Genomic DNA, 24,377 nt, shown 5'->3' on the forward strand with positions numbered 1-24,377 from the left:
AAAATGAATTAAGTTATTTGTGGAGATATACAAATTAAGGTACATGAAATTCCAAGAGGTTGTCTGATGATCAAGACCTTAGACTTAAGAGATTGCTCTTTTGTTGGTTTCTTGTTTACAACTTTGTATACGTGCTATCAATTCTTGTGGAATCAGTCTATACAGGATTCTTTCTGACTTTAATTGGACTTCATTAGAGGACAAAGAAATTAGTTCTCTATTGATCACTTGAGGTGCAAATAATCTAGTTGTTCGGAATATATATATACAGCATTATCAAAATAAATATATGTTATATATCAAGGGAAAGAACAACATATATAACGCATCCTTAACCACCCTTATGTTTTTTACTCTGTGAACTCACTGCTCAGCTCTCTTAAGCTTTGTTCAACTATCAAGAATGTTCAGAAAAAGTGAAGGAAAAAGAAATTTATTTTTCGGTGATTGTTCATTTGACCAAAGAATTTTGCAGGAAAACTGAAGTTTTATTGTCCATTTGCCGGAAAAAAGACACTTATGAAAAACTTCTTTATTTTTATTCCCATGGCTAATTTTAAATAAAAGTAACTTCGAGAGTTAAATACAATGGGCTATTGTATTTCAAAAATTAACACATATGGAATAATGGGACCTAGAGACCTTGCCAAGCAAGGGTGCTTGGCAGGGGTGCCGAGCACATCTCGGCCGTCCAAAAGTGTTTTGGACGGCTCAGATGTAAAGGTACCAAATGGATTTTAAAAAAAAAGAAAGGAAAAGGAAAAAGATGTTTCGATCCGGGCCGTTGATTCCGAGATGAACGGCCAGATTGGCCGCTCGGCACCCGCTTGGCAGGGGTGCCGCTCGGCAGGGTCCCCGGGTTCGGAATAATGAGCTACCATATGCAAAGCCTTAACATGAAATGAAAAAATTGACTTGCAATTCCCTATTCAATTTGCTAGCATCTAAATGTTCATGCAAATCTCCGATTCAAATTGACATCCTCAGATTATCAACCGTAAAAATGAAGCTTAAAAAATAAGTAAATGATAACTAAATAAACAAATGTTAAACAATCGTGCTTGATTAGTTGCCGATAAAAAAATAAATAACAAATCCATTGATAATTAGTTAGTGCTCCTACAAAAGAAGACTAATGACAAGATAAATAAATCAAATTGGCATTAGTCTTGACAAGATAAATAAATAACCCTTCAATTTCCTCCAAATCAAATTGGCGCCACCTGTTGGTTTTTTTTTAAACCTTTTGCAATCAGTTTGGCCACTTTCCGCTCGATATATATTTTCCCACGACGCAAAATCTTGCCACAATGGCCGGACTAGTTTTATGGGAAAGTAAATCTTGTTGGAAAATTTAGAAGTGTGGGTCTCACTATTTTTCTGACAACTAAACACTACAAAATTTATGGCAAAGTTGATTTTCCTGTCCTTTCATGACAACTAAACGGGGCCTTAAAGTTTGATACGGTGCTTAAACCCCTCTGAAAGAAAACTGATAGAGTTTTGGACAGTAACTTGTCATGTGAGAAGCACAAGCCATGCTTAAATACTTTCACCACAAGAACGCCTTTATTTTTATTGCCTCAAATACATATCTGATAACCGAACAGGCGAACATGACTTTGTTGCTTAACCATTTCTGCTTCTCTTTAAGTCAAGAACCTCTCTCGATCTTCTCCCTTAATCCTTTCCAAACCTATGAGCTGCACCACAAAACTCAAAACTCAGCCACTCACTCTCTTAACCCTCATCTCTCTTATCGCCACAAAAAAATTCTCTGACTACTCCGACCTCATGGCCTAGCTCCTAACCGTCGCTTTGCTCTTAAGCATACAATCATTTTCCAATTATAACATCAATTGCTTAATGGAAAATTCTAAAATCAGCCCAATGGGCTGACGATAATAGGTGTGTGAATGTGTATTAAAGGATGTAAAAAGTGCACAGAAATACGTGTTTTTCTTGTCTTTTAGTGTATTTATCGTCAGCCCAGTGGGCTGACAATAGCAAGACCGTTGCTTAATTTAACACCTGACACCCCTCTAAATGTGAATAGGGTACATATCATTTACTTTGTGTAGGGTGGGATGATCATGCTTGGGGTGTGGATTTCGATGGACTATACTAATCTCCTGGGCACCACGTGGCTATGTTGGTGCAGAGAGCCCCTGGGGCACCACTCATGTTCCAATGGCATAGAATAATTCTTCATGGATTTAGGTCAACGACGGCCGTGTGTATTAGGCTTGTGCAAAATACCCGTGTACCTGCGGACCCGACCCGACTCGACTCGAAGGGGCTCGGTCGGTTATGAACAGATATATCGGACGGTTACGGGTTGGATTTTGGTAAAAAAATGGGTCTCGGTTCGGGGTTCGGGTCCTTATCAAACGGACCCGTCGGGCCCGACCCGCCCGACTATATTACGTATATTATATATTATATACTATACATATATATGATGTCCTGCACCGGTACACCCATTTAATGCTCAGAAATGATACTGGTACAGATTTATATCTATACCAGCGTGTACAAATGATTTTTTGGGCATGTTTGGGTTAAAAAAAATGATCGGAGCCGCTCATTTTGTTTAAAATACTTTATTTATGGTCCTTGCAAAAAATAAACTCAATCCGGTTCCGGTAAGAATGTTTACAAAATATCCAACTTTGCATTAGAACTCAGGCCTGAATTCTGTAACAAAGTTGGATATATTGTAAATGTTCTTACCGATATCGGATTAAGTTTATTTTTTACAAAAATCATAAACAAAGTATTCTAAATAAAATGTGCGGTTCCGATCATTTTTTTAAAACCCTAAAGAGGTCCAAAAAATCATTTGTACACATTGGTACAGATTTTAGCACCACTCTTTAATGCTAGTGCAGGTCTCAAAACCCACGCCTACTTTGCCTGGAAAGAAGTTCTGAAGTTCTGTACTTCAAAACCCACACCTTATCTTTATTCTTTAATACCCATCCCTTCTGTCTCTCTCTGCATCAATTCTCTCTTTTCGAGAGAAAAATCAGATTGAAGCCATTGATGAAGGGAAATGCGGGCTTGCCTTTTCTCTCTTCTTTAACTTGCTTTTTCAGAAGTTTTCAGCGTAAAAAGTGGGAAGGGAAATGCGGGCTTGCCTTTTCTCTCTTCTATAACTTGCATTTTCAGAAGTTTTCAGCGTAAAATGTGGATCTGATGGAGAACGGCGTCGCCTCCGCCTCTCTCTCTCTCACGTCCCTCGCGTCTGGCGTCCACCGTTCAACCTTGGAACGACGGAATCAGTGAAGCTCTGAAGTTTGAACCCACAAAAGGCTTGCTCTCTCTCTCTCTCAATTTTTTTCCTGAGTTTTTCCATTTTTGCAGTTGTATTTGGCTGAGATTTGATTTGTTCGAACTTCTGAGATCATTCAGCCCAACCCGACGGACCCGACGGAAACATTCGGTTTCACGGACGGTTTTGGTAGTTCTGTGGATCGGTTACGGGTTCGAAAATAGACTATCCGACTAGTCGGGTCGCGTTGCGGGTTAGGGCCGAACCCGACCCGGGCCGACCCGTGGACACCCCTAGACTACTGTGTATGATTTGGGTGGGGTTATGGTGGCTGGAGGGGAAGAAGAGCTTAAGATGGAGATTAGATTATGGTTTAAAGGAAAGAATTCAAAATTCTATTTTCCATTAACGCCGTCTATTCGATTTATGATCCATATAGTAGAAAAAGGGGATTAAGTGTTAGACTTTGAAACGTTAAGATGATTAAGTGAAATGGGTCATAATTGATGGGAGTTTAATGTGATTTACCCTTTTATTTATACTGCATGGGCAATTGGAGGGTTCAGATCCCATCCAGTTTTGTATTATCCATTATGTTCCATTTAATGGCTATGATTTATGGTAAGAAATCCAAGGTTCCCCATTATGCCACGTCCTAAACTTATTTTTTTACTCTCAAATGGCACTAGCAACTTGCTAATTGAAAGCGGATAATAAAAAAAAAAAACTTGCTAACGGAAAAGTCCCAATCAACGTGAAAAAAAATTATTCTTAAATGAGCATGAATTTGTGGGGCTCATTTCGGATTTCACAAAAATGATTTAAACCGCAAATTATTCTTAAAATATTTTTTATGAATTCATGTAAAAAATTAGCTCAATCCGATATTTGTAAGGGCTTCTTTAGCATTTGTAAAGGCCCAACGAATTCTGAAACATTCTACAAATTTTGAAAGAGCCCTAATCGATATCGAATTAAGCTAATTTTTTTTCAAAACTCATAAAAATTATTTTAAGAATAACTTGTAATTCAAATAATTTTTATAGAACCCGTAATGAGCTCCACAAAAATAAAAAAATCATTGCCCATTTAATGGGTAACAACAGGGAGTACACAGAGTCCCAATTACGCTTTTGTAATAACAATAATAAAAATAAACAAAGGCAGAAACTAAGGTTCTGAATACCGTTTCAGTTATAGTATCAATTTTTCTATTGGAACAATACGTACGTAATGTACCAATACCAGAATAATACAGGGTACCGTTTCAAATTCCTTGCTACTAATAAAAATATGTGTTACAACAACTATATGTCTAGTTATAAACTTAAACTTCATTTGTATAAGCCAACAAAATTAATGTTTTGAATATTTAAAAATATTAAATTTGACAAGATAAATGGAGTAAAAGAATTATGCTATACAAAAGGATTAGAAAGTTAAACTTCTTTTTCGATTTTTTATTTTAAATATTTGAAACCCCTCCACTTCAATGCTCATATTCCAAAACAATGTGCAAAACCACTGGTTTTGTTTCTTTCTGAGTACCAACTTTGCTCTTTGAAAGGGTAGGTAGCTAGCAGATGAACCAACAGGCTACCCCGCTTGTTTTTAAGAAAATAACTTCGAAAGAAGAGAAACCCACAAACCCTTCCGCCCTACCGTCGCGTATACAAAAGCGAGCCTTGGTTCGGCGATTGTTTGGAGATCATCAATGGCAACTCAGGAAAAATTGGGGATGGTTCCGGCAGCAGATTGGTCCGACGATAGCTATTCTTCCGGAGATGAAAGTGAGTTTTCTGGTGTGGCTAAACTCTTCGGTTGCCACGGGGACAGACACATGAAGCCTTGGATGTTAGCACCTCGTCTCCTGCGGCGGATGATGCGTATGATTCCGACAGCGATCGAGATATGAATGATGAGGAATACCGCATCTACTCCGATCAAGTTAAGAAGAGCGATGTATGTATACCCTCTCTTATCCTACTAGAAAGAAGGATTTTCTTATGTCTGAATCTCTCTCTGAATTATCCATTTACAATAATGTTACGAAAACAAAATTTAAAATACAAATCTGGACACAGCCGTTGTTGTGCCCAAGATCAATCACAAGGATTTAACCTCACTGTGGATCTCTTTCACACACTCTCCTAGGGGTGTCCATGGTCCGGATTGGTCTAGTTCCATAAGAATTCAGTAATCAAACCATTTCTAATGGTTCCTAAAAAAAACGAAACCTAACCATTAGAACGTGGAACGTTGCACTAACCAAACTACTATGCCAGACTGGTTTCAGTTCTACCCTTCTAGCATCCAAATAGTTTCAAGTTGTGTTAAAGTAGGGGTACAACTGATAAGGTTCTGGGAGGAGAGAGAGAAGGTGGAAGAATTTTGGTGGGAAGTTGAACATGGAGTGATTTCAATCTCGATGGGCAGTGAAAACGATGGACTGTTGGAGTTCCAGATACAATCACGCACATCAGATTTATTGTGTATGTATGATACATACTAATGTAGGTTCATAGACATGCGTATAGGTGAATGTTACTAAACGATCGATCCTGGTTCGGTTCGAACCACGGATTCTTAAAAAAAGACATTAATCGAACCTTTTAAGGGACCAAAATCTGACGGTAAACTGTAGAACAAATCCAAAAGGCATGGTTCGGTCCGGTTTGGTTCTGTTCATCGATTTTCTGATTTTCTTGGACATCCCTACCCTCTCTTGTCTTACTTTCCTCGCCTCATACCTCCCTCACTCTCATGACGGAGCCTCACCAGAGGAGCTTGGCTCCCTCCCGGAGGAGGCGCCCTCACCGCTCACCGCTCTATGCTCTCAGCTTCTTCTGCCTCTCAATGTCCTCCCCACATACACCCATATATGTACCTAGAAGAGTGGAAAGGGGAGCTTGATGGGGAGGTGACTTTGGTCAACAAAAGGGACTTCACTTAATTATTGGTCTCCTCACGTGGGAGACACGCCTACAATCACCCCTCTCACATGTGGGGTATTTGCCGAGAGTGGAAAGGGGAGCTTGATGGGGAGGTGACACGCCTACAATCACCCCTCTCACATGTGGGGTATTTGCCGAAAGTGCAACGCCATCCTGCTGTGATCAGCCACTATCATGGATTTGTTTTGTGTTCCAAAGATCAACTCAGCACAACTCAGCTCACGCCGGAGGCTCTCTCCACCATACGGTCCTGGGAGAGTGTGACACTCTTGTCTGTTGACACGTTGCATGATGCATCCCTTCGAGCTTCCGCACCCCCAAACCAAGATACACCATTTGCCTATCTGGGATGTCTCATGTCTCATCCTGTTGTGTTAGATCCCCATGGCACATTTTGCCCACTCCGTCAGGCGATTCACACTCCCTAACCAGGGTGCTCGCACGAATCGGAACTTTAGGGTGGAAACTCTAGGGACCAAAATGTTAAACTGCAAAACATAAGGGACTTGCAGTCCAATTTCTGGCCAGCATTGTTCACTGCCAGAATATTCTGTTGGAGCTCTGTTCATCGCCAGAATAGTATTGTTTCTTGGTGGAGAAGAAAGAGTTCAAATCTATACAGATAGCCAGTGGCGGACCCATGAATTTGACCCAGTGGGGGCATCAATTTTCATTATAACGCCGTAATATATGAGTTACAGTTAAGCACATTCACACCCAAATAATTTTAGCATTCATGATAATGTAATAATTTTAAAGTATATATGTATTTTAATAACAAACTACTTGGGCAAACTTGCGCACCTCCACTATATGCGTTAAAACAAAATTATCACATGTTCATCATCTATTTTCCTATTATTAACTCTACAAGTACAAGTTTCACAAGTTTCGGGGATCAAAAGTGTACAAATATAATGTGCGGGTTCATATTGAGTACTACACAAATGAAGACGTTGGAGAGTGGGGACTTGAACTCACGCCGCCTCTTCCTTAAAGCATGTTACTTACCACTGCACCGAAGTTTTACTTCTTGCACATGTTCTCACACACACACACACACACATATATATATATACACACACACACAAAATCAGGAATTTTTTTCTTTTAAAAAGCCGTGGTGGCACGTGACTCCATGTGCCCCAAGGCGGGTCTGCCCCTGCAAGGAGAGCATCCGGTTATCAAAAGTAAAAAAAGAAAAAGAAAAATATTGACGCTTAATTGAACCTACATTTTATAGTATTGGTCATTGGATTTGAAATCTATTGTACTGTTTCTCGCGCGTGTTGATTTGATTTATTTCGGATAATCTAGCTATTGATTTTAATCCTGTAGAAGAGGACATAAATTCACATCCTGTGATCTTTTGGTGAAAATAGATGGAACGACTTGTGATTTGAAATTTTTAGCTATTTTATGTTGAATCTCCTATATGGCTATATATTTTTCCTTCAGTTCTTCCATGTCGATATGACTCAACCCTGTGTTAGAGCATTTACAACTTATAATATAATTAAAAGTGAAGAATTAAAATTTGCTGCATCAAATTTGATTATCTATTTATAGGTTGTTAAAATTAGCAATGTGAAGTTCCATATTATTTATTTCTTACCCATAATCAAAATAAGTTGGCAAAAATTCAAATCTGAAGGTCAATTTTTCTTCTTAATCTAATGGTCTACATTGAATGACATTCTACTAAAATAAATGAAACTGGAGAGCATTCGTTAAAATCCATAAAATGATCAATATTGTTAAATGTACAACCATTTGCCAAAGGTGAGGGTGAGTTTACCTACCAATAAAGTATTTGTTTTATAGAGAATGAGTTTTACTTTCTCATGATTGTTGTACTTGATTGAGAAAATGTAGGGTTCAATAAATTTGGTTATTAACAAAAGGTTGCTAGTTTTGATTATTCAAATGTCCAATTGTGAAGAACTTGCTACTTTTTTAGCACACATTACGAACTTTAGCAACATTTTGGTTTTGATTATTACATTGTGGATGTTCTTAAAACTTAGAACAGAAAATGTACTGTATTACTCTTGCTTTCCCATGTACTAAAATTACCTTAAAACCAGAAATTCCTTCAAATAGGCAGGGAAGTAGAGTAACTTTTGTATTTATTCATTGTACCATGCGCGCATCTTATATATAAACTCCAGTTTGCCTTAAATCTGTCTTGATTGATTAGAGAGAGAAGAGGAGGAGGAGGGGGACGACTTAGCTCAAGAAAAGCGTAGCTCAAGAAGAACGTAGCTCTACCACATCTAATACCAAAATGACTAGCTACGATGACAAATTTAGTTCAATCGAGGAAGTAAAAAAGGTTCACACTATTTTGTTAGAGCGCCGACACTCGAGCATTGGGTTTCCGAACCCAAGCATTCGGCAAAGTGGAACCGATTACTGTATCGACATTCCCGCAAAGGTAGATACTCTGAAGAACTGCCTTAAGAACAAAGAATGCAATGACATTTTTAAAGAAGTAATACAAGAGGGATTCATAGTTTTCGGAATGCGAGTATTGCTAGCTTACAAAAAGTTATCAGGTATTTATAATACTATCTTTTGGTCAAGTATTTAGATTTCAAAGGTTATCAATAGTGGTACGTGATGCTTGATCGAGATTTCTTGCTAAAACATATTCTGATTGGTTGAAAAATTGTGATAAAGACACTGTTAAAAAGGTTTTTATTTTTCATTGGTAGAAACATTTTTTCATGTTTCATTTGAAAAAGGTGAAACAAGTCTGTGATTTTTGCATACCCAAAAGTGAACCAGTTATTATTTTTAACAGTTGTCATCGGATATGAGCCACTCTTAAAGAAATGCTCTAGCTGTTTAGGCACTTTCGTTTGTAACTATGTATCTTGATTTTTTTATTCAAAACAGGGAGTTGAGTAGGGTGAACTTAGCATTGGAAAACTCTGGTTAAATTTGTTCATACAAGCTGATTGAAATTACATTATTGTACGAAAGAAATAACAATGCTACCGTTCACGTAACTATGTGCGCGGTTCGTCTTCAGCATAAGGTACCCGAAACATTGAAAAAAGTAGCCGGAGAGAAGTGACCATGTTTGAACACATTCATTGATAATATGATTATAGGCATAAGTTACTCAATTCTGAACTCCAACACCTATATTCATATTATCTATAAATGTGTTCAAACCTGGCCACTTCTCTCCAGCTACTTTTTTCGATATTCCAGGTAACTTACGCCGAAAATGAAACGCGCACACAGTCATGTGAGCGGTAGTATTGTTATTTCTTTCGTATAGTAATGTAATTTCAGTCAACTTGTATGAACAAATTAAACCCGAGTTTTTCAATGCTAGGTTCACCCTAATCAACTCCCTGTTTTAAATAAAATCAAAATATATAGTTACAAACGAAAGTGCCTAAACAGCCAGAGCATTTCTTCAAAAGTAACTCATACCTGATGACAATTGTTGAAAATAACAACTGGTTCACTTTCGGGTATGCAAAAATCACAAGCTTGTTTCACAATTTTCAAGTGAAACATGAAAAAATGTTTCTACCAATAAAAAATAAAACCTTTTTAACAATCTCCTTACCACAATTTTTCAATCAGTCAGAGTACGTTTCAACAAGAAATCTCGGTCAAGTATCACGTATCACTATTGATAACCTTAGAAATCTAAATACTTGACTAAAAGATAGTATTATAAATACCTGATAAATTTTTTGTAAGTTGGCAATACCCGCGTTCCGAAAACTACGGATCCCTCTTGAATTAGTTCTTTGAAAATATCATTGTATTTCTTGTTCTTGAGGCAGTTCTTCAGAGTATCTCCCCTTGTGGAAATGTCGATATAGTAATTGGTTCCACTTTGCCGAATGCTTGGGTTCGGAAACCCAATGCTTGAGTGCCGGCGCTCTAACAGAATAGTGTGAACCTTTTTTGCTTCCTCCATTGAACTAAATTTTTGTTTGTTCATAGCTAGTAATTTTGGTATTTGATTTGGTAGAGTTGCTGCTGCTGTTTCCTATGGCTACTGTTTTCAAGTCAAGATAGTATTCTACGACTGCTTTCCCTTCGGCTGCTGCTACTGTTTTCTTCTCAACTTAAGCTGGTGTGCTGTTCAATTGTGGCTTAAGCTATAGTATCCCAAGATCATTGTCTTCAGTTGTGCATTCGGAGGTTCAATTTGAAGCATCCGAAATGTTCTAGTCTTATTTGGATGTATTTCAGTAATATATGGTGGTTCATAGTTGTGGTTCAACTGCCCGAATTGCTGCCATTCTGGTCCAGATTTCAGTCATAGCATGGTGCTATGTTCTGTTTGTAGCTGCTTTGCATGTTATGGCGACAGTATCCCATTATTCTGTTTCCATTTTGTCCACCTAGTTATAGCTTGTACTAGTCTCAAAAACATATCTCAGCTCCGTTGTTTCCGTTTCCTCTTTTTTAGATGGAATGGAAACAATTGGTATCTCCTATTTTAGTATCTTGCAGCCAATTGGCTTAAGTTTTCACTTTTCTTCTTTCTTTTGGTATGTTCCTTGTAGGCTGTGTATATTCGGTTATCATTTTTTCCAATTTCAAGCTGATTTACCCCGAAAAATTTTTTTTTTGTGCGGCCAAGATACAGAAGTTTGATAGAACTAAAATGAAAGGCCTGTGTGATTCCAATCCATACACCTCGATCATAAAACTGATCACAGGCTATGTATATTCTGGTCATATTTATCTCTCAATGGATACGACTCTGTTCGGATAGGTGCATAGTTACATATGGACATAAATATTTCACTGCATTGCTTGTTGAATTTACAGATTTCGAATAGTTGGTTACCCATAGCTTTATTGTTTTCTGAATGTTAGTAGTTCCATGGATTTTTTCAATATGAACTTACCTGGCTTGGTGGAGTTTGATTTTCCGATTAATTGTGGAGCAGCGAACTTATATAAATTGAAACAAGCTGTATAATGAAACCATCTTGGAAAGTTTTGGGTTGGTGGTGGTCCTGTGTCACCCGTCGATCCATCTTGTATGCAAGTGTCTAATCACACGACTCAATCCAAAACACATGGGGTTCGAAGGATTCTTAGCACTTGCATTCAAAATTCTTGCCAACATATTTAAGGGTTGAAGGATTCTTAAAACCTGGAAAAAAAAAAAAAAAGAGAGAGAATTTGATTCTTGAGAAAGCCAAGTTTGGGGAGATTTTTCAGATCAGATTTTAGATTTTAAACATTTAGAAAGCTGATTTTCAAGTTTTTGCAGTAAAAAAAAATACCGGTTTTGCTGCCGCTTAACCACAGTTTCTGTAGTGAAGTGATGCACTATTGCGATATAACAAGGGGAAAACTATGCGATTTACGGCAATCAAATCCTCTAAACAGCCATTTAAGTGTTCTGCTGTCTCCCATAACAACTTTGATTTTCCTTGTACAAAAGTGCAAAATACCTGTAGAGCATCGCGGCGCTACATGATCCCCAAGTCCATATGTGCCTTTGTACGTACAAACATAAACAAACTTGTCGCGCACAGTGATACGAGCAATGATATGTCAAATCTGAAGGCAGTTGGTTCAAGCGTGGAGTATTCCTTGATGGCAACCTTATAACATAAAGTTGGAAAGGGGGAATCAATTGAAGTTAAGAGTCAGTGCATTATAAGAGAAGTCCAAATACCACAAACTGGACAGATTGGAGAAGTGGGCTTCAGAGATTATGCCTGTTAATGAGTTGAAAGCGCAGCTGAAATACTTGGGCTGGTGAGGAAGTCCAAACACTTCTGTCTATAGTCCCATTCAACTGATTGTGTCCAATTAGTAAAGATTCAAAAGATGGAGATAGTGAAAAGATCAGGAGATGACTTCGTAATTTGATTCCCCCCAAAGACAGATAAACTAGACTTTGAAGGTTTCCAAAGCTTTTTGGGAATGATCCACTCAATAGATTATTATCAAGATGCAATTCTCTTAGCAGAGAAAATGATCTAGTGAAATCAGCCAATGAACCTTTAAGCTGGTTGGAAGATAAATCCAGTATCTCTAATGAATTCTTTGCCCCAGACAATTTTTGCAGAAACTCGTGAAGCTCTTCCGTTATGTTATTACCTTCCAGATCCAAAGACTGCAAATGACTTGAATTCGCAAAGGATTTCGAAAGGCCACCTTCAAGTTGATTCTGATGGAGACTGAGGTTTGTTAGGGAATCGAGCATGGTTACCTTTTTTGCAACAGTCTTTAGTACTCTCCCACGAAGAGAGACGACTGTAATCGTCGATAAGAGCTTGTTTGAAGTTGAGGAGAGCTTGTCTCTCCCTCTCAATGCACCTGATTATTTCAGCATGATCTCCAACTCCTGAGGAGGAGAGTGCAAGGTTCAAGTATGATAATACCACAAGGAGAAAAGTATGGAGAAGTTGAAGAGAGCTTTTGCGCTTGATGATCATCTCCATAAGGGAAATTAAGAACATGCAAGAGGAAGCTGTAAAAACACGAGCTAATGAGAATTGGACCTCGGAATTTGAGGTCTAAGAGAATTATGGCCTTATGGCGATTCCGTTCTGAGGACTGTGGCCTTGCAATTGTTAAGACTCCCGGCAATCGAAAAAGGAAGAAGGTAGATAGTGTCAAAATTGGTGGTCATGATGCTAAGGCTATGCATAACCCCAATCAGAGGAAGCGTAAACGGGAAAGGGTGATTGAGGACAGTTGTGGCGACCCTCATACTTACCGTATCCCTCAACACCGTGCTTTGCATTGACTTGTCTCTGTCTCTTGTTCTTTTTCTTGTTTTGCAGGTATTGTTAGTGGTGTGGTCGGTGTTGAGGCAGTGCTTGGGGTGTTCCTTTGAGTTTTATGGGGCGTATGGTTAGTCTTGTTGGTTGTTTGTTATGTCGGGTCTTTGTCTTCATTTTGCCGGGTTGTGGTGTGTTTTGTTGTTTGTATGGACTTGGAAGCATAGTCACACAGGGATGTACTTGGTTTTTTGATATTAATGGATTATGTTTGTGTTTTGATAAATAAATAATAATAAAAAAAGATTGTTCAACCAAAAAAAAAAGAAGAAGAAGATTGTTCAGCACTCAAATTCCCCAAGACGTTACGAGGAAGACTTGGAGACAACAATAATGTCAGTTATGTCGCTGTTTCAACTGTGCTTAATTGGTTAAAAATTAGTAACTCAGATAATCCAAATATGTGGGGGATTCTTTGTATGCGGGAAGAGTTCGGAATGACATACTTCGAAAATGTATGGCTGCAATACAGTCTTGTTACATCATTAGTCTCTTTCTAGACTAAATTTTCACTCCAAGAACAGAAAAGTGCACCTTAATTCCCAATTGAGGAGTAACACGCTTTTTAATTACCACTAAGTCTAGGCGTATGCTGAGAACGTTCTCAGCTCTGAAAATGTATATGTCTACGCTTGTGCTGAAAATGTCTGAGAACGTTCTCAACCGTCAACGATAGTGGTGGAGCAATATTTTTGGTATAAAAATTTGACTTTCCTGAAGCGTGTATTTCATAATCTAGGCCTGAATTGGTGGGAATTATTTTGTCTTCAACCTTTGAGAAGTAGGAAAGCCCCTACTATAAATAGAAAGATAGACAGTGAGTTGGGGGCATATGAATCAGTCCCAAACCAGATGGGCCTAGCAAAATCACAAAGATGAAAAATGGGCTTGGAATTTCGATCTCTCTAGGCTATAGTGATAAATAGTAATAAAAAAAAAAAACCAATCCACTCCCTACTACTCCACATTAATCATGGCAAAGGGTTTCATAAGAAGAGTTGAATTCTGTAAGTGAGATTGAGGTCAAAGTGCAGGGGTCAAGATGACGCTTAGCCACAAAATGTTCCATGAACACTTCTTTTAATATATAAAATCTCAAAGGGAGTAACTTCATTAATAGCAGGATATCAGTTTCACGACATACATAAAACACAAAAAGGGAAACTAGCAAGTCTAGGGTAAGAAAAACCATATGTGGTGCGTGTAGCGACCACTCTTCTATCCCTAAGATTATCAACAAAATCAACTAAGGCTTGTGCTGCTAAGGCATGGGCACGCTAAACAACCTAGCATGAGAACCGGTGAGATACTATAAAAAGTAGTCAATTTAGATATCTTCTTGGAAAGGTGCCGCAACCAAACATTAGCTGCAGCAAATCAGAGCAATCCTTATCAATAATCTGTAAAAATAGTAAGAAGCCGAGCATATGGTATTCAAACTGTGCCATGTAGTATTCCAAGTATGGCAAAACTATCCACAATTCACAATGACCATAGTACAAAATAGAAGATTAATTGCTCCCAAACACGCGATTTAATTGCAATGACACATAAAACTAGTATCAACTCCTTCGGGAAATATATGTTAAGTCTAGTAAAGAGAAGTAGCAAAAGCTCCGCAACCTCTATTGTAAACTCGTTTTTGGGACCTTCTTGCGAAAAATGAAAGCAAAAACAGAAAAACGGTACAATTAATGTGACGATTGGATATAGCAAAATCCAAATTTAAGTCACCATCAATCCGTTAATGAACAGATTTGTCAAAAAAGAAAAGGGAAGAAGGGAGTGATGATATATGATCCCACTAATTACCAAATTAAATTGCTAGCCGTTTAGCAGTTAAAAACGAGGGTAGCTGTACAAGTTACCATAGCAATTCCAGGTTTGTGATTGAATCCTAAATAGGATGTTAAAAGAAGTTTTTCACTCCTATACCGTGATCAACCAAAACAATTAAGGGAAGCCAAAATTTAAAAAATGATACTCACCGATAAGATCTAAGGCCTCCTTTGTAGTTTAGCCCAGTTCAATGTAATGGTCACATAGATCCAATCCGTTATGTGGTTCAGGAACATGAAAAATGCATGTCGAGACTGACTATTGAAAAGTATAGTGCCAAAAACTCCCCAAAATCCGAAGAAGAAACCAAGCCCCATGCTAACATAAAATCCTTGAGTAATGGAACTATCCTCATCTTCTTGAATGTTTTTGTCTTTGGGATGAGCAGTATTGGGAGATTCTGCTGTTTTTTCTTCTCCTGGGCACTTGTTGGGAAGTGGAACCCCACAAAGTTCAAGATTCCCAGAATATGTAGAAGCATTAAAGCTTTGGAGTTGCGTGCTTAATGGGATTTTGCCAGATAAATTGTTACTTGACAAGTTCAAAACGCTTAGAAAACTCAAATGAGCAAGGCTTCCGGGAATTTCACCAAAAAGTCTGTTCGTAGACAAGTCAAGAGATTCCAACATTTCCATCCACCCGATCTCTTGGACGATTTTTCCTGTCAAAGTGTTTCTCGAGAGGTTCAAGGAATGCAACCCTGAAAGACTCCAAACTTGGTCAGGAATTTTTCCGGATAATCTGTTGCTACAAAGATCAATGGTCTTCAGTAGTCCTAGATTTTTTCCGTACTCCTGGTCTTTTCCTTTCCATTGCACCAGTGCATTAGGTACATATGTGCTTATGTCAAGAATAGGGTCTGTATTTGCATAGTACTCAAAACTTGTGGTGGCATTAGAATTCTTAGTTTCCACCAGAACAGTGAAATTGGAAAAGCATGGTGGTATACTTCCTGATAAATGATTCTGGGAGAAGTCCAAAATTTGAATGTGGTTAAGATGACATATTTGTCGAGGTATGCTTCCCTTAAATTCATTGGATCGAAGAATAAGGACAATCAAACTTGTCAGGTGTGTCCCCAACCATTCTGGTACTATTCCTGTGAATCTGTTTCCCCTGAAGTCAATAATCCTCAGCTTTGTGCATCTCTTGAGAGAAGAAGGTATTTCCCCGGATAAATTGTTACCGCGCAAGTTCAATGTTTGAATGAAACTTAGCAAGTCGATAGAGCTGGGAATTTCCCCATACAAATTATTGTTTGCCAAACTAATGATTGTGAGTTGTTCGAACCGTGACAAACAATATGGAAGCTCTCCTGATATTAGGTTATCTGAGAGGTCTAGAAAGATGATCTTGGGCCACTGTGTAGATATTGTGCATAAGAAAGAAAGCGGCCCCCCAAACTTATTCTTGGAGAGATTCAAAGATAATAGCATACGAGTAAATAGTGGTATTGGACCTGTAAGAAGAGTATCACTTAAATCTATTACTTCAGCATACGGAAACTTCAAAGATAAATCAGGCAAGAAGCCATTAATCTGGTTGTGAGAGAGATTTAGAGAACTTAATGTCGGGGATAGATCCCATAACCAGCTGGGAATATTACCAGCAATTCCATTACTAGGCATATCAAGCACAGAAAATTCATTTTGAGTTCGAAGCCACTTTGGGAAACGAGGACCCAACTTGCAAGTCGAAAACTTTATAACATCAAGTTGGAAAGGGGGAACCCAATCAGAACTGAAGTTAAAAGTTAATGCATTAGAAGATAAGTCCAAATACGACAAACTGGAGAGATTGGAGAAGTGGGCTTCAGAGATTGTGCCTTTTAATGAGTTGAAACCACACCTTAAATACACGAGCTCGTGAAGCTGTCCAATACCTCTATCTATAGTCCCATTCAACAGATTGTTTCCCAGATCTAACATTCGCAATGATGGAAACACTGAAAGATCAGGTAATGACCCTGTAATTTGATTCCCTGACAAAAACAGAGTAGAAAGACTCGGAAGGTTTCCAATGTCTTTTGGGAAGGATCCACTCAGTGAATTATTATCGAGGGATAATGCGCTTAAGAGAGAAAATCTTGTGAAATCCGGCAAAGGACCTCTAAGTTGGTTGTCAGATAAATATAATGTAACTAATGAGTTGCTTGCCCCAGACAACTTTTGCAGAAACTCGTGAAGCTCTTCCGTCAGATTATTACCTGACAGATCCAAATATTGTAGATGACTTGAATTCACAAAGGATTTCGGAAGGCCACCTTCAAGTTGATTCTGACGGAGAATGAGGTTTGTGAGGGAAACCAATTCTCCAAAGGCATCAGGAATTTGGCCATATAAACCATTCCCACTAAGGTCCAAGAACCTCAAATGGTGTAATTCAAGCAATGAAGGGCTAATCTTACCTCCCAGAAACTGATAAGAAAGATCGAGCACGGTTACGTGACTTGTCATATTGTGGTTGCTGCACTGGACCCCTATCCATTTGCAACAGTCTTTAGTACTCCCCCAAGAAGAGAGCCAGCCACTATCTTCGATAAGAGCTTCTTTGAACTTGAGGAGAGCTTGTCTCTCCCTCTCTATGCACCTGATTATTTCAGCATCTCCAACTCCTGATCCTGAGGCTGAGGAGAGTGCAAGAGCGGGGTTTAACTATGGTAAAACCACAAGAAGGAGAAGTTGAATAGAGCTTTTGCCCGTGATTATCATCTCCGTAAGATAAATTAATTAAGAACAAGATGGAGCAGTAAAAACACAAACTAGTGAGAGTTTGCAGTCACTGTTTTTTCAGATCCGTAACCAATGAGTCCTTATATATTGTGAAAAAAGTTTCATTTCCACAAAAGTACATTCTATTTTAACGAAGCAAGCAATCTTTTCAGGACAAAGGTAGAATTTTTTAATTTCACCACAAAGACTAGGAAGTTAGCTGGCTCACTGAGTGCAAGACTTAAGAAGTCGACTATGAGTTTCTCCGTAAACTTTACTGTTTGCCAACTTTTCACCATTAGTCATAGTTTTAGTCCAAATTTTCCTTTTTGGAAAATAGAGTCATTGTTTACAATTGACTGACCAAGTGCAAGACTAAGAAGTTCCCCTGGAGTTTCTCCCCAACTTTCTTTTTTTCCCAAACCAATGTGTTTCTTTTCCTTAAGTTTCTATTTCCTTGTTTTGTTGAATTGTTGTGTTTCCAATTTTTTCTTCCCCTGCTTCTTTTTCCTTGAGATGGAAATATCGCAGATCCCGACCGGGTTTTTTGCCGAACGAAATTGAACCCGAAATTTGAAAACCAAAGCCGAACTCGAGCCAAAGCCCAACAGGTCTTCTTTCACCTAGACCGTAAACTGACCTCGGGAATTGGTTCAGTTTTGTTTTTTGCCAAACCCGATTTTTATGTGTGTCAATATATGCATATATTGAGAGTGTATAAATATCTAAATGAGGGTATATGTCATCAAGGATGGAGCTAGGGGAACAAGTGGCGGCGTCTGTCACCACATTCATTTTAATGCTATTACTAAAACTACTGTGTTCGAAGCCTTGCAATGTATCTGGGTCCACATGCATCGTTGAATGGTTTTGTACACATTTGTGTTATAAAGTTATGTTTCTTGCTGTTAAGAAAACTAAATATTATTTATGTGTGATTGATTAACATGGTTTTAGAGCTATAAGATTCGATCAGGTCCTGTGGGATACTCGCTCTCCAACAGGCAACCTAAGCTTGCAATGGTCCGCCGGGCCCTCGGATTTTACCTCATATCTCTACTGTCATGGCTTTTCTCACTCATGGCTTTTTTTGGCTCTCTTAGTTTTCTCCATGACTTCTCCCGGTTTCTATTGGCTTGGCTGCTCCAAGAAACCTAGACCAATAAAGGAAGTACGCATAACAAGGAAACATATATATTAACCTAGCCTAAACAGGAAACATAATATTTTCTATTATGTTAACACTTGCATGGCTCTGAATCAAGAAAGAGTACTTGAATCATTATGCACCATTCCCAGTCACTCATAAATCCTCCAAGTTCTTATTGATCATCACAATCTCCATTCACACCCCACTTTTTTGTTTGTCAATAAAGAGTATTGCTTCAATGGATAAACACATAAATACAAAGAGTTCACAAATAAATTACAAGGATCCATAGGTTGATCATTCTACAGAAGCTAGCGTTAATGCAATACATAACTTGAGAAATAAACTGAAATCAAACAGCTCCCAAGAGTACACAAATCTAAGATACTGAAATATCAATAGAGCTTCAGCCATCCATTATCACAAAGAAAAGAAGTGTCCACCTTTAAACGAAGTTAGGAAAAATACAGCAAACTTTACTGAAGAGAGAGCTTTAGATGTGGTGCTTCGATCTGCTGCTGATATGCTACAAAAGTGAAGGGACTGAACCTTTGTTACCCGGAATGCACATCGTTCTGGTACAAGGAACAGGAATGAGAATTATATACCACATGGCCTCAATTGATGTATGGTGAGGGTAGACTTGTACAGAATACTACTATGTAACACTATTCTAAGAGATCAAATCCAATGAGTAGAATGCTGTTTTTCGAATTCATGACGCAAAATACTCTAGTAGCATTTTGACAGATTTTCGTTTACATGCATGTGTCCTATTTGTGTTCAATTTCTTGGTTGGTTATAATTTAGTTTAGTTTCCTTGCTTCGCCAAAATGGTAAGGCAATAAATAGGAAAACATAGGACGCTTAGGATCGGTGAATTCAGTGTTTCGCAATGTTAGTGGCCATATATTGAAATGTGCAGTCCAACACATAATTTTCTAGGATGGTAGTGAATTGTGGTAAAAGAGGACCTTCAGAGGTAAAGAGGAGATGGAAAAATACCCCGTTGGTTTGGCTCCAAGGCTTAGGCACACGGAGAGTGAATAAGAAAGAGGAAATTGCTTCACTCTAGCGAAAACAGTGTCGGGTTTTGGTTGTTTTTGGACAAATATTAGCAAGCTCTACAGAGCATAGCTGACTGATCTCCCCTGCATCCATTCGCAGATTTTTCTTTGCATAACCCTCTGAGTGTTTGTATCTTTTGTTGTCCTTGTGATTTGTGGGTGTCTCTCAACATGCCCACACCGGTGATTTTGAACCCTCCAATGTCATTATGGGCATGGAGATAGCTGGTTGGACTCAACCTAAATATCGTACTCTAGTCCTCTTGTTACCTCCGAAGGAATCTCTCAAAATAAAGTTCTTAAAAAACATCAGAGTTATACTCTGAAGTCTTCTGCAAGATGACTGAAGCAGATTGTCGTGAATATGCGGAAGACAAACGTTCGCCGTTAACCAAAGCGTACTGTTCCCGCAACACACACAACACATATCCATGATCACTAGAATCTTATGAAGGTGTGATGTAGAACCTGAAGGTCCTGTAATTGCTAATTTAGCCACACCACTATTCATTGATGGAGCTTGTCTCTGATTGGACAATATCCAGCATTTGCAACCGCAATTCTTCAACGATTAAATATATCTTGTCCCTTTCGGGATGCAAACTATCTTCTGAGACGAAAACATGGCTGCTCTCTTTAACTTCAATCCAACTCTGACCAGGAACTTTCTTGACGTTCCTTTGTTTCATCAAACTCCGTACTCTGGCAACATCTGTCCAACTGTTTTCAGAAGCATATATGTTGCAAAGTAATACGTGAGCGGAAGAATTTGAGGAATCAATCTTCAGAATATTTTCAGCAGCTCGTTTTCCAACCTCGGCATTATTGTATTTCATAGAAGCAGCTAGCAGAGTCTTCCATATCACTATATCAGGTTCAAATTCCATTTGATTGACAAAAGCTTCCGCTTCATTGATACGCCCAGCGCGAGAGAGCAAATCAACCACACATGAACAATGTTCTCTTGTAGGTGCAATCCCATGATCAGTTTTCATGGTATTGTACAAGTGCACACCCTCTTCTACCCGTCCAACATGACTGCAAGCAGTTAGAACCCCAATAAATGTGACTTGATTTGGCCTGATACCAGAACTTGTCATTTTTACAAAGAGCTTAAGAGCTTCTTCTCCATACCCAAACTGAGCATAACCCACAACTAAACTACTCCAGGAAACAACATCTGGACTTTCAATGGAATCAAAGAGCTTTGAAGAACTTCCAAGGGAGCCGCACTTCATATACATGTCAATCAGTCCATTAGTGACAGAGGCTTCAAGCTTGAGCCCAGTTTTCATAGCAAAGCAATGAGCTTGATTCCCCGTTTCCAGAGAAGCTATTTCTCCACAAGCTCCGAGTACATTGGCTAAACTAATATAATCGGGCTTATTTTGAGATTGCAGCATCATTTTGAATAATGAAAAGACTTCACCAGCCTGGTTGTGCTGCATACACGCAGTAAAAATAGTATTCCAAGAAACTGAATCGGCATTCCTTCTCATCTCGTAGAACATTTTAAATGTAGCACAAAGATCTGAACACTTTGCACACATAGAAAGTAAAGTGTTGGAAACCGCTACATCTAAATCTAAACCTACTTTAATGATGTAGGAATATATTTGCATACCTTGATTTAGGGTAACCGGGCTTGTGCATGCAGAAAGAAGGGAGCGAACTGTGATATCATCTGGGCTCCATGCCAGATGTCTCATCTGAGAAAACAACGACATGGCCTCATCAATGTGACCACTGTAAGCAAACCCCGCAATGATTGCATTCCATGATACTAAATCTGGCCTATCTATTTGCGAGAAAGCTGTTTTTGCAGAACACAACAGACCACATTTTGCATACATATCACTAAGGGAGCAAATTGCAAAGGTATCTCTTCCTATCCCAAATTTCACACTTATTCCATGTATCTGCCTTCCATATTCTGGTTGCAGGAGATTGCTGCACGCACTAAAGGCACTACCAAAAACAAATTCATTTGGTTGGTAAACACCATGAGTGAGCATTTCCTTAAAGTGGTCCAATGCATCTAACTCGTAACCCAGTTGTGAAAACCCTGCAATCATTGAACTCCATGAAATTAAATCCTTTAAAGCAATCCCAGAAAACACACCCAATGCATCAGAAGTTTGGCCGAATTTCATGTACATTGCAATCAAAGCATTTTGCGCAATAAGGTATGACCCACATTCGGATTTAACAACAAGGGCATGTAACTGCCTCCCTAGCTCAATGGAGCTCAAACTTGAGCAAGCTCTTATTACATTCCCAAAGGTAAACTGATCCGGCATAACATCCCTTTGTCGCATTGTCAAAAACAGCTTTACTGCGTCACTTTCTTGACCATGCTGCGTGTACCCAGCAATTACTGAAGTCCAAGAAACTACGTTTCTCTCGGGCATTCCGTCGAAAACCTTCCGAGCATCCTTCAATGCCCCACATTTCCCAAACATATTCAGAACATGATTCTGCAAAATCATGTCTTGCTTAAAGCTATTTGCAAGAATATGGTGATGAACTTTTCTTCCATGCTCTACAGATCTCAGAGAAGCACATGCAGATATCAAATGGGCATAAGTACTGGGCTTTACACCAAAGTTTGTGTCTTTTTGGAGAGAGTCAAATACCTCAAGGGCTTGTTTGAAAAGGCTTTGCTTGCACAAGGAGCTTATATAGTCATTGCTTGACTGTTCAGTTTTGAAGTAATTTGGGTTCGGAGCTAATTGGATGCAGGGTTTGACATGGGAAACGGCAAAATGCAACTGGGGTTCCAAGGTTTTAATCATTGTTGATGATTATGAGAAGTCAAATGACGTAGAAAGAGGATTCACCATTTATGTGAGGCATTTAAACAAAAACCCGGAACTCATCAATACAGAACTCACATATCATTCAAGAGCCAACGAACCCGAAAATACACCAACTAAAATCCAGTGATCAGAAGGAAATAAAGAATAAAAGAACCGTAAAAAATTGGATCTTGCAATTCTAGCAAGTGGGTGGAGCGAGAAACTTATGAACTCGAAGTAACTGGAAGACCCCCAACTCGAACGAGCCGAGTAAGGGAAAACGTACCGGTGTTTTGAACTTTGTTTACGTATTCTCTTTTCATTTTCTTTCGAACCAAACAACGGGGAATTTTTTTAAAATTTTCTTTCTTTTCCACGTGTTGCAAACAAAGCCTGGGTTTACAAAACTACTCCCTCCATCCCGATTTATTTGTCTACTTTTTGACTTTTAAGTGTCCCAAAATATTTATCCATTTGACTTCTAATTGAATCAATTTTCTATTTTTCCCCTTTCTTTAGTGAAATAAAGCTATTTTTTTAAAAAAGCTGAGGGTAAATATGGAATGTTGAATCTTTTTAGGTGTAATCATTATATTCTCTAAAAAAGTTGGATTTTCGAGGTTGGACAAACAAATTGGAACGGAAGGAGTAGCTCTGTTTGGAACTAGAGGAAAGTGAGAGAAATGAAGAAAAAATTAAAAAAAGAAAATCTTTTCCATTGTTTGGTTTGAAGAGAAAAATGAAAGAAAATAGAAAAATTTAGAAGCCTAAATAGTAGTACAATTTTCCTCTTATTTTTTCTCAATTTTCTCTTATTTTCCTTTCTCCCATTTTCCTCAACTTCCAAAAAGACAGGTACACTTCACTTGTTTTAATTTGGAGCAACGATTGTTAAGCTATTTCCCTTAAACTTGACAAAGACTGGACAGAGGTGAGTGGAGGGGGTTGTGGCGCGTGCCACCGTAGTTCAAAAAATTAGAATAAAAATTTAAACCAATAAAGGCCGGATTAGGTTCAGTATCCAAATGACTTACTTTTTTACACCAACGGTGGGAGAATAAGATGCACTGTTTGGTTCATATAATAATTTCTAATGACTTTCGTTTAAAGACCACAAAATAGTGGAATCAAGCCATTATTCTTATTTTTTACAAAAAGAGAGAAGTCCAGTACCAATGATGACTATGCACTTAACCTTTCTTTTGTGGTTCAAGAAATATATGCAACGATACTAGTGGACCGTTTGAGTCGGAACAACGTCAAAACCCCTTTCAAATCCTGGCTCTGCCATGAAGACCCCTATATTTGTTTCATTTGTGTATAGTCTTATTGACAGAGTAGCATGTTCCAATAGGAGAGCTGGCTATTAGATATCTTGGGGTCCCTTTAATCTCAACTTGGCTTTCTTTCCACGATTGTTCTCGGTTTGTTTAAACAAAATCACTCCTTGAATCATAGTTTGGGCTTCTTTAGTTCTTGTCTTTTTTAGGACCGCTTCGGATTATTGTGTCAATGTTGTTCAACATTCCAAGTCTTCTCCACCTCATTTTACCTTTCGGCGTCTCCACTCCGTTTTATCTTGGCTTGTCTCTTATACGTAGAAGCTACAACTATCTTACTGAGAAATTTCCTCTCGACTCGCACTGAATTTCATGCTTACCTATGAAATTATTATGTCTATGTTGTTCAACATTCAAGTGTGTCTCCACTTCATTTTACCTTTTGGCGTTTCCACTCCGTTCTACCTTAGCTCGTCTCTTATCATGTAGAAGTTACAACTATCTTACGAGAAATTT

At 38.5% G+C, this 24,377-nt stretch overlaps 3 protein-coding genes across 3 annotated transcripts; all 3 read right to left on the bottom strand.

The window, feature by feature from the left end:
• Positions 1-11,932: 11,932 nt before the first annotated feature.
• LOC131327869 (probable leucine-rich repeat receptor-like protein kinase At1g35710) lies at positions 11,933-12,668 on the bottom strand. The gene is made up of 2 exons (XM_058360995.1): positions 12,443-12,668; positions 11,933-12,330 (listed from the first exon to the last, which is right to left on the bottom strand). Exons 1-2 carry the CDS (start codon positions 12,666-12,668, stop codon positions 11,933-11,935), a joined length of 624 nt encoding a protein of 207 aa, XP_058216978.1.
• A 2,312-nt stretch (positions 12,669-14,980) lies between these two features.
• LOC131327173 (receptor-like protein EIX2) lies at positions 14,981-18,874 on the bottom strand. The gene is made up of 2 exons (XM_058360197.1): positions 18,614-18,874; positions 14,981-17,475 (listed from the first exon to the last, which is right to left on the bottom strand). The coding sequence occupies exon 2, from the start codon at positions 17,309-17,311 to the stop codon at positions 15,014-15,016; it is 2,298 nt and encodes a 765-aa protein (XP_058216180.1). The 5' UTR covers positions 17,312-17,475; positions 18,614-18,874; the 3' UTR covers positions 14,981-15,013.
• An 885-nt stretch (positions 18,875-19,759) lies between these two features.
• Positions 19,760-22,947, bottom strand: LOC131327174 (pentatricopeptide repeat-containing protein At3g53360, mitochondrial). Its single transcript, XM_058360198.1, has one exon. It carries the CDS (start codon positions 22,576-22,578, stop codon positions 20,287-20,289), a length of 2,292 nt encoding a protein of 763 aa, XP_058216181.1. The 5' UTR covers positions 22,579-22,947; the 3' UTR covers positions 19,760-20,286.
• Between the last annotated feature and the right edge of the window lie 1,430 nt (positions 22,948-24,377).

Source organism: Rhododendron vialii, chromosome 5a, assembly GCF_030253575.1.
Source record: "Rhododendron vialii isolate Sample 1 chromosome 5a, ASM3025357v1".
Classification (NCBI taxonomy): Eukaryota; Viridiplantae; Streptophyta; class Magnoliopsida; order Ericales; family Ericaceae; genus Rhododendron; species Rhododendron vialii.